Consider the following 13,116-nt stretch of genomic DNA (forward strand, 5'->3'; position numbering starts at 1 on the left):
GGATACCTGTTATCAGGCTTCCTTGGTGCGGTTGAGAAAGGATAGACCTGCCCAGGGCGTGGAGGGCGTAGATAAGGTAAGCTACACATGCCCGGCTTTTCCGAGGAAGATACAGTGTTGTGACTACTTGGAATACTGCAAGGGGTCTACAGGCATCCCGTGTGATACAATCTAAGTTAATTAAAAAAAAAAAAAAAAAAGTGTGTACAGAACAATTGAATTGCTGAAAACTGTACAAATAACCAATCAATCATCTTCGTTCCGCTAAATGGGCGTCTAAAGCGGAAATATCATAAAATCTTGCGCAAGGGAGATGCAATCTACAGACGAGCCTTGAGGTTGGACTTGAGCCTCCGCTCAACGGCAGCCATGTACTCGCCGGTAGTAACCCAAGCCTCACGGTCCTTACGGCCGCAAGCAAGAGCCAGATCCTTGGTCATGATAGCCTCGTCGTTGACAACGTCGGTACAGGCCTTCTCAAGCTCCTCAGCGAAGGCGACAACGTCGGGGGTGTTGTCGAGCTTGCCACGCTGGATCAGACCGCGGGTCCAGGCGAAGATGGAGGCAATGGGGTTGGTGGAGGTCTCGCGGCCCTTCTGGTGCTCGCGGTAGTGACGGGTGACCGTGCCGTGGGCAGCCTCGGACTCGAAGGCCTCACCGGTGGGGGTGGTCAGGGTGGAGGTCATCAGACCGAGGGAGCCGAAGCCCTGGGCGACGATGTCGGACTGGACGTCACCGTCGTAGTTCTTGAGGGCCATGACGAAGCCACCCTCGGACTTGACCATCTGGGCGACCATGTCGTCGATGAGACGGTGCTCGTACCAGATGCCCTTGGCATCAAATTCCTTCTTGTAGTCCTTCTGGAAGATCTCCTCGAAGATGTCCTTGAAGCGGCCATCGTACTTCTTGAGGATGGTGTTCTTGGTGCTCATGTACAGGGGGAGACCCTTCATGAGGGCCATCTGGAAGGAGGAGTGGGCGAAGCCAGCGATGGACTCATCGGTGTTGTACTGGCACTGGGTAACACCACCACCCTGGAAGTCGTAGACCTGGATACGCTCGGGCTCGCCACCAACGGGGGTGTAGACGAGCTCAAGCTTACCAGGGCCGGGGATGACACGGTCCTGGGCACGGTACTGGTCACCGAAGGCGTGACGGCCAATGATGATGGGCTTGGTCCAGCCAGGGACCAGGCGGGGAATACGGGGAATGACAATGGGCTCACGGAACACGGTACCACCACTGGAGTGATTGTTAGCAGGGAACGGTAGGTTTCGGTTGAAATAAGCTTACAGGATGTTACGGATGGTGCCGTTGGGGGAGAGCCACACTAGCAAGGTTAGCTTCCGGGTGTTGGACAGACAGACATATGAGCTTACTCTTCTTCAGCTTGAACTCCTCAACACGGGCCTCATCGGGGGTGATGGTGGCACACTTGACACCAACACCGTACTTCTTGATGGCCTCGGCGGCCTCAACAGTGACCTTGTCATCGGTCTGGTCACGGTACTCAATACCGAGATCGTAGTACTTAAGGTCGATATCAAGGTAGGGCAGAATCAACTATCAGCCCGTTAGTATCGAGTCTAGAACCAGGCTGGGACGTAATATGATGCATCAACCGCATCCACTGCATGCAGCGCACTGCAACGAGGCGGCGATTATGCAGGACTAGCCCGGGAAGGGAGATGCGTACCTTTTCTCTGATTTCCTGCCAAATGATGCGGGTCATCTAGATCCACGAAGATGATCCGGTTAGCACGTGCTAATGAGACAATTGGAGTTGCGCGACATCATTCTCGGCGGGTTTAACACATGAATGACATAGTATGCCCCGTGTTTCCCCGCGTTTTGGAGACGAAAACGCGCCAGCCGAGAGCACATGGAAATGCTGACTTGTGGAACAACCCGGAGAGTTTAAGCTATAAAAGGGCGGTCCATACCTCATCACCGTCCAGTTCCACCACCGGGTTCTTAACCTTGATCTTGGTCTCGGAAGCCATAGTGCGAATTTGAGCGAAGTTCAGAGGGATCGGTCCGGACCAGCGGGAAGATGCAGCAACGCGAGTAGAGCGAGAGAATGAGGTGGAGATTGAACGAGAGGAAGTTGAGAAGGAGGAAGAAGAAAGAGAAGAAGAGAGAGGGGCAGAGAGAGGGGTGAGGGAGCGGCGAGCGAGTGCGGAACTTGATCGGAGAGCGTTCATCGTGTCTTATTCGGAAGTCAGCGCGAATGTACCGCAAGTCGGCCACTCAATGCCCGCGGCTTACAACCGAGGGAATGAAGTTCGGCAGAAAGGAAAATGTGGAGTCGAAGGGCTTCCCCCGGAGAAACGAAGAGCAGAGCAACTCCGGGATTCGGGGGGACGGGAGAGGTCGGAACGATAGAAGAGCAAAGGCAAATGGGAAGGGACAATTACCGAATGACTGGGGAATGGAGAGATTGGGGAGAGAGAAGAGGAAAAAGCCTTGTCCGGTGCAATGGAGAGTTGTTTGATGCTCCTTTATTAACCGCAGAGAAGCGCCGAAGCCGGATGTCACGAGATAGTGATGACAGAGAGAGCTTCACTTCTCAGTGGATTTACCGTTTTCTTTAAATCTCCTTGACAAGTCTCCTGACTCATCGGTCTATTCCTATCTCAGGTTAAATTTCTTAAAGCTCCATCCGACCCGCTGTGCTGTTGAGCAGACGCTGTGGGAGGCCGTTCCCGGAGCTCGGAGCAGAGCTCCGCGGCCGCTCACCGGCTCCTCATTCGCCCCGGGAAATCAGGAACCGAATTGTACGATCTATAGAAATAGAGAAAATAGAGCGACATATTGAAATATTGAAGAAAATATATATGAATATAATTGCCCCGGACTGAGCCTGGTGTTGAAATTTCTCCGTCTAAGCTCCAAGCAGACGCCTATTACCCTATATGTTGAAATCGATCCAAACCATTCGAATCGCGGTATATACAACTCTCTATCAATTCAATCGGTCACTCTAGAACATCCCGTCGATGTCACCGGTCTCTGTGTCAATGTCCACATTAAGGTAGCCGGGGGCAGTGGGCAGTCCGGGAATGGTCTGGATGTCAGCGGCCAGAGCGTAGCTATAGGTTAACGTTAGTGTCAATTCCATAAATTCACGTTCAAAGGTGATCTTACAGATATCCAGCACCCACCGCTAATCTGACATCCCGAATGGGCACAGTGAAGCCGGTGGGGGCGCCCTTGAGGGCTGGATCGTGACTGAGTGAGTACTGAGTCTTGGCGATACAGATCGGCAGGTTGGAGAATCCTTGCTTGGTGTATGTATCGACCTTCTTTTGCGCAAGCTCGCTGAATTCGACCTTGTCAGCGCCGTACATGGCCTGGCCGATGCGCTCGATGCGCTCCTGGATGCTACCATCCAGGCCGTAGAGAAGCTTGAAGTCCTTCTCCTTGGAGCTGGCGGTCATGACAGCCTTGGCCAAATCAATGGCACCAGCTCCACCCTCGGCCCAGTGGTTGGCAGGGACGGCATCCTCTGCACCAGCAGCGATCGATTCCTCCTTGATGACGGCGATTTCAGCCTCGGTGTCGGTCTCGAATCTGTTGATTGCGACCACGACAGGAATGCCGTACTGCTTAGCATTGGCAATGTGCTTCCGGAGGTTAATGCAGCCTTTGCGGAGGATGTCCACATTCTCGGTGCGGTACACCTCGTTGAGGGGAGCACCGGGCTTGATCTCGGGGCCACCACCGTGAACCTTCAGCGCACGGACCGTAGCCACAATGACGACAGTGTCCGGGGACAAGCCAGAGGAGCGGCACTTGATGTTAAAGAAGCGCTCACCACCCATGGTAAAGTCAAAGCCAGCCTCAGTGACCACAAAGCCGGTCTTATCTTCATGGTCCTCATCAGGCTCAGTACCGGCCAGCTTGAGAGCAAGCTTGTCGGCAATGGCAGAGCTGGCGCCAATACTGATATTGGCGAAGGGACCAGCGTGCACCATGACAGGGGTACCCTCCAAACTCTGCATGAGGTTGGGCTTGATGGCATCCTTCATCAGGGCGGCGAGGGCACCGCCGGCACCAATATCATCGCAAGTCACGGGGTCACCGCTCCTTGACGTGGCAACGACCATACGACCAAGACGCTCGCGCATATCATCCAGATCGTTGCTCAGAGCGAGGATAGCCATGCACTCACTGGCAACGGAGATGTCGAAGCCGGTCTCGCGAGACAGACCCTTCTCAGTGGGAGCTTGGCCAATAGTGATGCCGCGCAGGTGTCGGTCGTTGACATCGAGCACACGGCGCCAAGTGATAGTCTCCGGGTCGATATCAAGGCGGGCAAAGCGGCCAATCTCCTCCTCGGTAAGATCGTCAGGGTTAGTCTTATCAATACCAAGCTTCTTCAGGCGGCGGAACATGATGGGCTTGAACTCGCGCTTGCCCTTGCTGGCAGGAACGAGACGCTTGTACAGAGGACCATCTTTTTGGGTGGACTCGTGGAACATGCGAGTCTCGATGGCCGCAGCCAAAAGGTTGTTGGCGGCGGTAATAGCGTGAATGTCACCAGTCAAGTGGAGGTTGAACTCGTCCATGGGAATAACCTGACTGTAACCTCCACCAGCAGCACCACCCTTGATACCGAAAGTGGGACCCTGGCTAGGCTGACGGACGTTGGCAAAGGATATGCGGTTGAGGTGGGCGCCCAGGGCTTGGGTCAGACCTAATGTGGTGGTGGACTTGCCCTCGCCCAGAGGGGTGGGGGTGATGCCGCAAACCAAGATGTATCTTCCGTTGCGGCGATGAGCAAGTCGCTCCATAACACTGAGGCTGATCTTAGCCTTGGTGTGGCCGTACGGCTCCAACTCGTGGTGAGCAATGCCGACCTCGGAGGCAACCTGGGTTATGGGCTTGGGATATTGTGCCCGAGAGATAGCAATGTCGGAAGGTACAGGGTTTTGAATGCGAATGGGAAGGGGAGTAACATGGCGGTTCTTCTGCTTCTCAAAGTAGCCTTTGGCGGCATGGACCACGTTCTTCAGCAGCATAGCCACGGTCATAGGACCAACACCACCGGGGACCGGAGTGATTTGCGAGGCCACCTCGACAGCAGTTTCGAACTCAACATCACCGACCAGGCGCTCGCCAGACTTCTTGGTCGCGTCAAGTTTGTAGTTGATACCGACATCAATGACCACAGCACCGGGCTTCAGCCAGTCACCCTTGACCATCTCGGTCTGGCCGATGGCGGCCACAACGATGTCCGCATTCTTCACGACGCGAGCAATGTCGGGGGTCTTGGAGTGACAGATAGTAACAGTAGCATCGGCGTTCTTAAGCAAGTAGCTGACAGGGCTGCCGACGATGTCACTGCGTCCTAGAACAACAGCCTCCTTGCCTGCAGGGTCCACGCCGCTAGCCTTGAGCAGCTCCATGACCGCCAGAGGGGTGCATGGGACGAACAATGGGCGACCACCCCTCTTGGCCAGTTCTCCAATGTTGATTGCGCCAAATCCATCGACATCCTTCTCATCGGCAACAGTCGAGGTAATCGTATGCTCGGACATGTGACTGGGGAGGGGCAATTGGACGAGAATACCGTGGACGGCGGGGTCATTGTTAGCCTTGGTGATCTCCTGGATGAGCTCCAGCTCGGTGCTCGATTCGGGGACATTGATCAAAGTGCAGATAATGTTGGCCTAGGTACAGTCAGACGAAGCCCACGCATGTGATATGGGTCAGGAGTAATACCTCTTGAGCAGCCTTCAGCTTCATGCGCACATAGGTGCCTAAGACATATTAGTTTCTCCCATTAATTGAGTATAATCCAAACCCACTGGAATCCGATCGATTGCCGACTGTATAGAACCAAAAGTTAGCATCATTTTCTCCTGTCAGACTCGAGGGGTGTACTGCTTGCCCTGGAAGATGATAAGGTTGGGCTTGAAGCGAGGGTTCGTCGCTTGAAGCTGCTCAATCTCGGCCTTCAAGCCCTGGCGAATGCTCTTCGCGATGGCAGTGCCATCGATCTTGGCGCCAGCCATTGCAGACCCGGAAAACGTGCGGAACGGGGAGACGGGAGAAAAATCGACGTTCAGTGGAGAAGTCGACCACAAACAACGAGGCCCTCTAGCTGCACTCAATGAAGTTATATAGGAGGTAGGAGAAGAGAAGAAACGCAAAGGGCCATAGACTTGGAGATAAAAACCACGGCGGGGTAGGGTGGGGAGTAGCATGAATTATTGCTTGATTGGGAGGGATAACCCCTTCTGTTATCGTGCGAGAAAAGGTGAGTCTCACTGCATCACATGTCCCAAAAGGAATTGAGGCCAAATGCTGTCCTTATTCCCCCGATAACTTCCTCTTACAGTCAATGTTTCCTTTTTGTACTTCGTAATTAACTCAGCTCATGCGGAGAGACGGGGAAAAATCGGAGACTTCTCCTTGTTTCTGCCTGAGGCCATAAACTCAGTAGTTAGGGCAGCAGCGGGCGGTGAGCAGCGTAAATATGCTCGGGCCGACGATTTCCCGGGTTGAACACACTCGGATGAAATTCACTAGTCAAAGAACGAGTGATAACCCCCCCAAGCCACTCCGCCTTCCTCACGTCTGAGTCGACTCAAATTTTTCGGTCTTCATCTTCGACTCGTCGCATCCTTCAATATGCGCCCTATTTTGCTTTCGGGCCATGTGCGTGGACTCCCTCGAAATCTTGCTGGATCCACAAAGAAACTAATCGGAGGCTATAACAGGAACGGTCCTTGACCCAGATCAAGTTCAACAGCGATGGCGATCTCCTTTTCTCCGTTTCCAAGGATAAGATTGTGTGCGCATGGTGGTCCGCCAACGGCGAGCGTCTCGGTACATACAACGGTCACCAGGGTGCCGTCTGGACTGTCGATGTCAGCCCCAACACCACTCTTCTCGCAACCGGATCTGCAGACAACACTGTGCGCCTATGGAACGTCAAGACTGGCGAATGTGTGAAGGTGTGGGATTTCCCGACAGCCGTGAAGCGTGTGCAATTCTCGCCCGATGGTAGCAGACTTTTGGCAGTGACGGAAAAGCGTATGGGTTTCCTCGGTACAATCGCAGTCCTCGATATCAACTACGGCGACAACCTCAACGACCAGGCCGATGAGCCTAGCTTGCGCATTACCTGCACAGAGTCCAAGGCTACCGTTGCGGGGTGGAGTTTCCTGTCCAAGTACATCATTGCGGGGCACGAGGATGGCAGTGTCAGCCAGTACGACCCTAAGGTATGGCTTGATCAACGGATTGAAAGGTATCAAGTGCTTACGATAGTCTAGACCGGCGACCAAATCGAGAACATTCAGGCCCACGAGTTCGATCACCAGATCAACGACCTCCAGTTCTCCCCTGACCGCACCAGCTTCATCACCGCCTCCAAAGACAAGTCCGCTAAGGTAGGATCATTCGCAAACCCGCGCCAATTCTCTCGCTAACAGTATGCAGCTCATGTCCTCCCGCAACCTCGCCATCCTCAAGACCTACACCTCCGACACTCCCCTCAACACTGCCAGCGTGACACCAAAGAAGGAATACGTGATTCTCGGTGGTGGTCAGGCCGCCATGGATGTCACCACCACCTCCGCCCGCCAGGGTAAATTCGAGGCCCGCTTCTACCACAAGATCTTCGAAGACGAGATTGGCCGTGTCCGTGGCCACTTCGGTCCCCTCAACACCATCGACGTCCACCCAGCCGGTACCGCATACGCCTCCGGTGGTGAGGACGGTTACGTCCGTGTCCACCACTTCGATAAGTCCTATTTCGACTTCATGTACGAGGTCGAGCGCGAGCAGATGCGGAAGTAAAGGAGACGTGAATGGTGAAAGTTATCGAATCGTCATGCGTCGTTATGTATGTGTTTACGAGGCGAAAAGACTTGGGATAGATCCCCCGGGTCCCCGCATACGGGATGGGATGATGGCCTTCTGGGACACGATTTTCTCATTTCATTGATTCCATGATCAATCGGAGTTGGTACCTTCTGTTATTGTCTTTGTTTAATAAAAAGATGACATGGTTCATGTTGAGCTCTTATGTCTGTTCTATTTGCGGGGATATTCATCCCGAGCAGAAGATAAAATCAGTAAATAGACAATTCAAGCTTTGCAAATCTTCAATACTATTTGGCGGCTTACTTCTTTGATCAGATTCAAGCTATCCATGTTATATTTTCTGCGCATGAATCTGATCAAGGACATATATATCCTGCACCAAGCTCACAGTGCTACCGAAATCTACCATGTCAATCAAGTACTAAACAATCCAGGTGTAGGAAATATGTTTGATCATAACCAAAATGTGAGGTATCTCATTTATACAAGATCTTTTTCGTGATATCTTCTCTAAACCCGTTTCCATGCAAGGCCAGCGCTAATCCGACCAGCAGAAGTGAAACCCGTAAGAAAAAAAAGAAAAAAGTGACGTCTCATGAGAATGTGAAGGACATGACAGTCATTGAGCGCAAAAAAGAGCAATGCCAAAAAAAAAAAGGACCTTGAAATTGTATCCCGGTCTTATTTATCCCAGAAAGCAGAAACAGAAACAAAAGTGGCGGGTTCACCCCGAACCACCATTTATTTCTTCTTAGGGAACTTCTCAGCACCGATGTCGGAACCACGGAGTTTAACATTCAGCACGCGCTCCATGGCACCGAGTACCTTCTGGTCGGGGGTGGCGGTGCCACGCTCGAAGTCCTGGACGATGGTGATGGTGGTGTTGCACTTGGTGGCGAGTTCCTTCTGGGTCATCTTGTAGCCCTCCTCGTTGCGGCGCTTCTTGATGGCATCGCCGACGACGGGGCCGACGGTCTTAGGCTTGACGATGTCGTCGCTGCGGTCGACCTTGGTGAGGTGCTGGCCTTCGGGAGCGCCTGCCTTGGCACCCTGTTGATTTTAGTTAATATTTATTATGATTTGGGGGGTTTGGATTGAGGGGTTTTTGCCACGTACGATGTTGCCGGTGGTGTACTTCTTCTCAGTGATGACTCCGCCAGAGCGCTGAGCGGCGTTCAGGGCGGATTTGCCCTTGACGACGGTCTCGCGGGGGGCAGCGCCAGCTCCACGGAACTTGCTGCCAATCTTGGTGGTGCTCTCCCAGTCAGACATTTTGAAGATGAGGGTTTGGTATGTGGTGGAGCGGGTTGTTGAGTAGGGTGGTTGTGAGGTGAAAGAGGATGACGTTGATCGTGTGAGTGCAAAGAGAGAAATGCAATTTATATCGATGACAGAAGCTTCTCGAGGGAGGGGAGTTGGCCCTAGTCCCTTTTAGGATTAGCGTCTTTTGCCTCCACGGTCTCCTCTCTTCTCTGTGGCCTCACTTTTTCATATTTGTGATCAATGACTCCGTTAAGTCCGGATGACTCTTTGCCGGCCGTGACATACTTTTTCGTTTTCTCTAGGATTACCAATTGGTTGGACACTGGCAAGGGGTTCATTATACCCGGCAATCCCCCACCATCTCGATTGCCACAGCCACACTTCATGCATAGTCTCTTTTACAGATTCCACGTTTTACAGAAGGAAAAAGGGTCTCACAAGCCCATATATCCCTTTTATTCGACTCTCTTCATACTAACTTATTTTCCACGCTGTTCTTGTATAATTGTCGACAAAACACCATGATATCGCTCGACCCACTTGATGTCATATGGTCTTGCGTGCACATTTCCAGCCCTAATCCCTGATATCATAGGAAGAGAGACAATGAACATCACCTCCATAGACCAATTAAATTCACTCCCCTAGCCCCTTAGGTCCATCTGTCCGCAGAACGAGTCACATTGAGTCTTATTAACCGCAACCCCACGATGAGGCTGAGCCCATCGGGCACCAGAATAGGTTTAGTTTCTCCAACTATACACCCCGGGCCAGGGTCGGGGGCTTAAGGCTAGAGAATGCGGCAATTTTATTTTTGCTTTTTCTGGGTCTGGCCTTGTTTGGAACTGCCCTGTCTCATACTGTATTCATTTAGATCTAAGTTATAGATTATGGCAGAGCGGTTGGATATTTCAATCTCTCCTCTCGCTCTTAAGACTCTACTTTCACTGTGATTTGACCTTTCCAGATACTTTAAATGTATTTGATTTTGTTAACGATATTTAGCAGTCTCACAGATGTGCTCTGTATTCTGCAATGCTCTCAGACGATCGATGCCTTGATATGAAGCATATATATCATCTCACCACAAGGTCCGGTACTTCATCCAATTATCTCTCATACCAGCATCCTTGGATTTTACATCTCATCTACAACATAGTCGTCATTTACCTCCCAATCCCCCTGTTTCTACACGCTCCGCCTAGTTCACTAATACTTTGTAAATGTATGGACTATGCGAGCCCCATGGCAAAATACCACTAGGTTGATGATCCCGATAGAGCTTACCATACATCTTATCAACTCCACACTCATTTAGCAAGACTTCATTGCTACCTCGTGCGTAGCCAGTACGACCGACCTCGGACGGGAGTAAGAATCGACTGTCGAGGGGAGAGAAGCGACTTCTCAACCAGCGCCAGTCTATGCATGTTCGAGTATCTTATTGTGTATTTCAGCTGATAGTTCAGGATCAAAGCCAGCTCCCGACATATTGAGTCATGAATTGCAGAGACGGACTTCAGATTGTGAGAGATGCATTAGACATGAATGGTCCGAGTGGGCCTTTTTCTAGTTCGGAGCCTTGCGAGAAGTAGTTAGTTTGATATAAGTTACCTCAAAATGTCCACCCTTCTCTTCATTCTCATCCTCCATCTCCCACAAGAATGCCTTGCAAGGAGAGTTCAATTTCCATATTTTCACATCCAACTCAGATTTTCTACCCTTCACAGCGCCGTCATCCATGTTAACAATGGCCGTCTTTCATATTGTGCAAAGTCCATTTCACAATCTTTCCAAACCGGAATTCCCTTCTTGATGACTCTTCCCACGCTTTCAAGCGCGACGCAAAGTTCGATCACCCTTTACATGTGCTATATCGATGATGGAGATGTTGGCAGAAACGAAAGTGAAATCCCTGAAAACATGCTTGCTCGCCTAATTTCGTCCACACGTCATCCCAAAATGCCCAATGGTGTGAGGTGCCTGATCGGGTTTTCCGGGACCTGCCCGGTCTAGGTTAACGATGCTTAAGGTAAAAGATCACTTGATGAGTACGCTAAGCATCAATTGAGGGTTCACAGGAATGCTGCTGGTAGACACTGGAGGATTACCTACTATACTCTGTGATTATAGTTCACGAGTATCATACCGCGTGCTGGCTAGGATCCTCCTGAACCGGGATCTGCTACACCCTCGCTTAATATATCTCCTACTATAAATAGTTATAAAAGAATTTCCTTCTTAGGGGTAGATATAACTTAAATCATCTCGTTGCTGACCTATTGCTATACATGTTCAATCGTATCTCTTAAGTTATCACATATTACAACAGTATAGAACTATACTTTATATTTAAAGCTAATAACTATATAGTACTAGTATAAAGACCTACCGAGTAGATTATTTTCTCATTCTCAAATGTCTTGACTTGATTTAGTACGCTTCGCCTACGTTGAAGCCCCCAGTCTGCCTTGCTGAGTTGCAAGTTGACTGATGCCAAGGCCTGGGCAACAAGACTATACAAATGGGCCATTTCAGGCAACAGTCAAATAAACGTGAATGGATCTGACAGTTTTAGACATAAAGGGGCAGCAGAACTAGCCTGACTGGTTTTGCCGGGAATATATCCCAGGACAGAGAGCTCTACGGCGAGGATGATGTTGTTTCTTAACATGTAGAGACATGCGTTTGGCTGTAAAAAAAAAATTGAAAAAAAAGAACTAAAATTGGAGAACATATTCAGATGAAAATATAAGCAGGATCGCATCTACAAATGATAGGGGTTGATTGCTTGTTATCAAATTGTAGCGGCGTTGGAATCTTGGCCTCAAGGGCGAATGAGACATTGGACTCCGCACCTCCAGACTGCCGGCTTTCTCTCCTTATTCTCCTTCACTTACCTACACATAACGTTATCTCGCCCTCTTCTTGCAAATAACTCATCTTCCTTTCCCATACATCTCAATACTCTACCGCTTGCCATCCGTCATGGCGGCCTCTAGCGAGTTCGCGTCTGCCATGACCACCCGGTCGCTCCGCATGGTCCGGACAGTATGCATCCCATGTTTGGTTCCTGACAAATGTCCCAGGTACTAACCTACACAACTAGGAACTGGAATTCCTTGCCGATGCCTCTGTGATCACTCCCCGACAGCTCTCCTCCATTCTCTCACAACTTCCCCCCGATTCCGAGACACATGCTCCCAGCCAGGCAGTGCAGGCATCACCATCGCCTCCCCGGCAGCTGGCGCAGCCAGTTCCCGTCCAGCCAGTTCAGGCACAGCCTCCTCCAGCCCCATACACACCATCCTACTCGCCGCCTACCCAACAAATGGCCAATGCGTCCGTCCACGAAAAAGCCGCAATGCACAACCAATACGCAAGCCCGCCGCCTCAGAACCAATATGCAAGCCCACCTCCTCAAGCCCCGCCTGCCTATCCCCAAGTCCCGCCGATCCTCGGGCTCGCATCGGCCATGTACGCATACACACCTACCGATCCCGGTGACCTGGCCCTGCAGCCGCAAGACCGTATTCAGATTATTGAGCACATGAATGACGACTGTATGATATGACCCTTATATTCGATCTTGGAATGGAAACTAATTGCTCTATAGGGTGGCGTGGTCGCAACGAGCGCACTGGCCAGGAGGGTATCTTCCCCCGAAGCTATGTGAACATCGTCAACGAGAAGGGTAACCTCTCTTCGGCCCTCCCTCCGACCAACTATGGAAACATGCCCCTTGAAGTTAGCCAGAGTGGTCAGCCCGCCAACCCCGAGGATCCCAAACAGAACAAGTTTGAGCAAGGCGGCAAGAAGTTCGGAAAGAAACTTGGCAATGCCGCCATCTTCGGTGCCGGTGCTACCGTCGGTTCCAACATCGTGAACAGCATTTTCTAAGTTTCAGACCCGTATATTTTGCCGGGTAGTCTGCTTCATGTTTTACTCTCATTGATATGGCGTTGGTGGCTTGGCTTTTTGCTTCAGATGGTCTCACTGAGCTCATTCGACAGA

At 51.2% G+C, this 13,116-nt stretch overlaps 5 protein-coding genes across 5 annotated transcripts; 2 read left to right on the forward strand and 3 right to left on the reverse strand.

Annotated features, from left to right (window-relative positions):
* Positions 1–320: 320 nt before the first annotated feature.
* Positions 321–2,003, reverse strand: PENARI_c006G09469 (NADP-dependent isocitrate dehydrogenase; the record flags this gene model as incomplete). Its single annotated transcript, XM_022630539.1, has 5 exons — positions 321–1,242; positions 1,294–1,330; positions 1,380–1,563; positions 1,697–1,732; positions 1,944–2,003. 5 exons carry the CDS (start codon positions 2,001–2,003, stop codon positions 321–323), a joined length of 1,239 nt encoding a protein of 412 aa, XP_022490004.1.
* A 980-nt stretch (positions 2,004–2,983) lies between these two features.
* PENARI_c006G02067 (C-1-tetrahydrofolate synthase) lies at positions 2,984–6,020 on the reverse strand (the record flags this gene model as incomplete). The annotated part of the gene is made up of 5 exons (XM_022630184.1): positions 2,984–3,092; positions 3,148–5,675; positions 5,728–5,765; positions 5,810–5,834; positions 5,877–6,020. 5 exons carry the CDS (start codon positions 6,018–6,020, stop codon positions 2,984–2,986), a joined length of 2,844 nt encoding a protein of 947 aa, XP_022489969.1.
* A 619-nt stretch (positions 6,021–6,639) lies between these two features.
* Positions 6,640–7,812, forward strand: tif34 (translation initiation factor eIF3 subunit i; the record flags this gene model as incomplete). Its single annotated transcript, XM_022630591.1, has 4 exons — positions 6,640–6,666; positions 6,729–7,235; positions 7,287–7,403; positions 7,453–7,812. 4 exons carry the CDS (start codon positions 6,640–6,642, stop codon positions 7,810–7,812), a joined length of 1,011 nt encoding a protein of 336 aa, XP_022489563.1.
* Positions 7,813–8,580: 768 nt separating this feature from the next.
* Positions 8,581–9,111, reverse strand: mbf1 (multiprotein-bridging factor 1; the record flags this gene model as incomplete). Its single annotated transcript, XM_022630398.1, has 2 exons — positions 8,581–8,889; positions 8,956–9,111. The coding sequence occupies 2 exons, from the start codon at positions 9,109–9,111 to the stop codon at positions 8,581–8,583; spliced, it is 465 nt and encodes a 154-aa protein (XP_022489749.1).
* A 2,979-nt stretch (positions 9,112–12,090) lies between these two features.
* On the forward strand, positions 12,091–13,002 carry PENARI_c006G01639 (SH3 domain-containing protein; the record flags this gene model as incomplete). The annotated part of the gene is made up of 3 exons (XM_022630167.1): positions 12,091–12,153; positions 12,212–12,665; positions 12,719–13,002. 3 exons carry the CDS (start codon positions 12,091–12,093, stop codon positions 13,000–13,002), a joined length of 801 nt encoding a protein of 266 aa, XP_022489774.1.
* Between the last annotated feature and the right edge of the window lie 114 nt (positions 13,003–13,116).

This window comes from Penicillium arizonense (genome assembly GCF_001773325.1).
Source record: "Penicillium arizonense strain CBS 141311 chromosome Unknown PENARI_contig006, whole genome shotgun sequence".
In the NCBI taxonomy this organism is placed as follows: Eukaryota; Fungi; Ascomycota; class Eurotiomycetes; order Eurotiales; family Aspergillaceae; genus Penicillium; species Penicillium arizonense.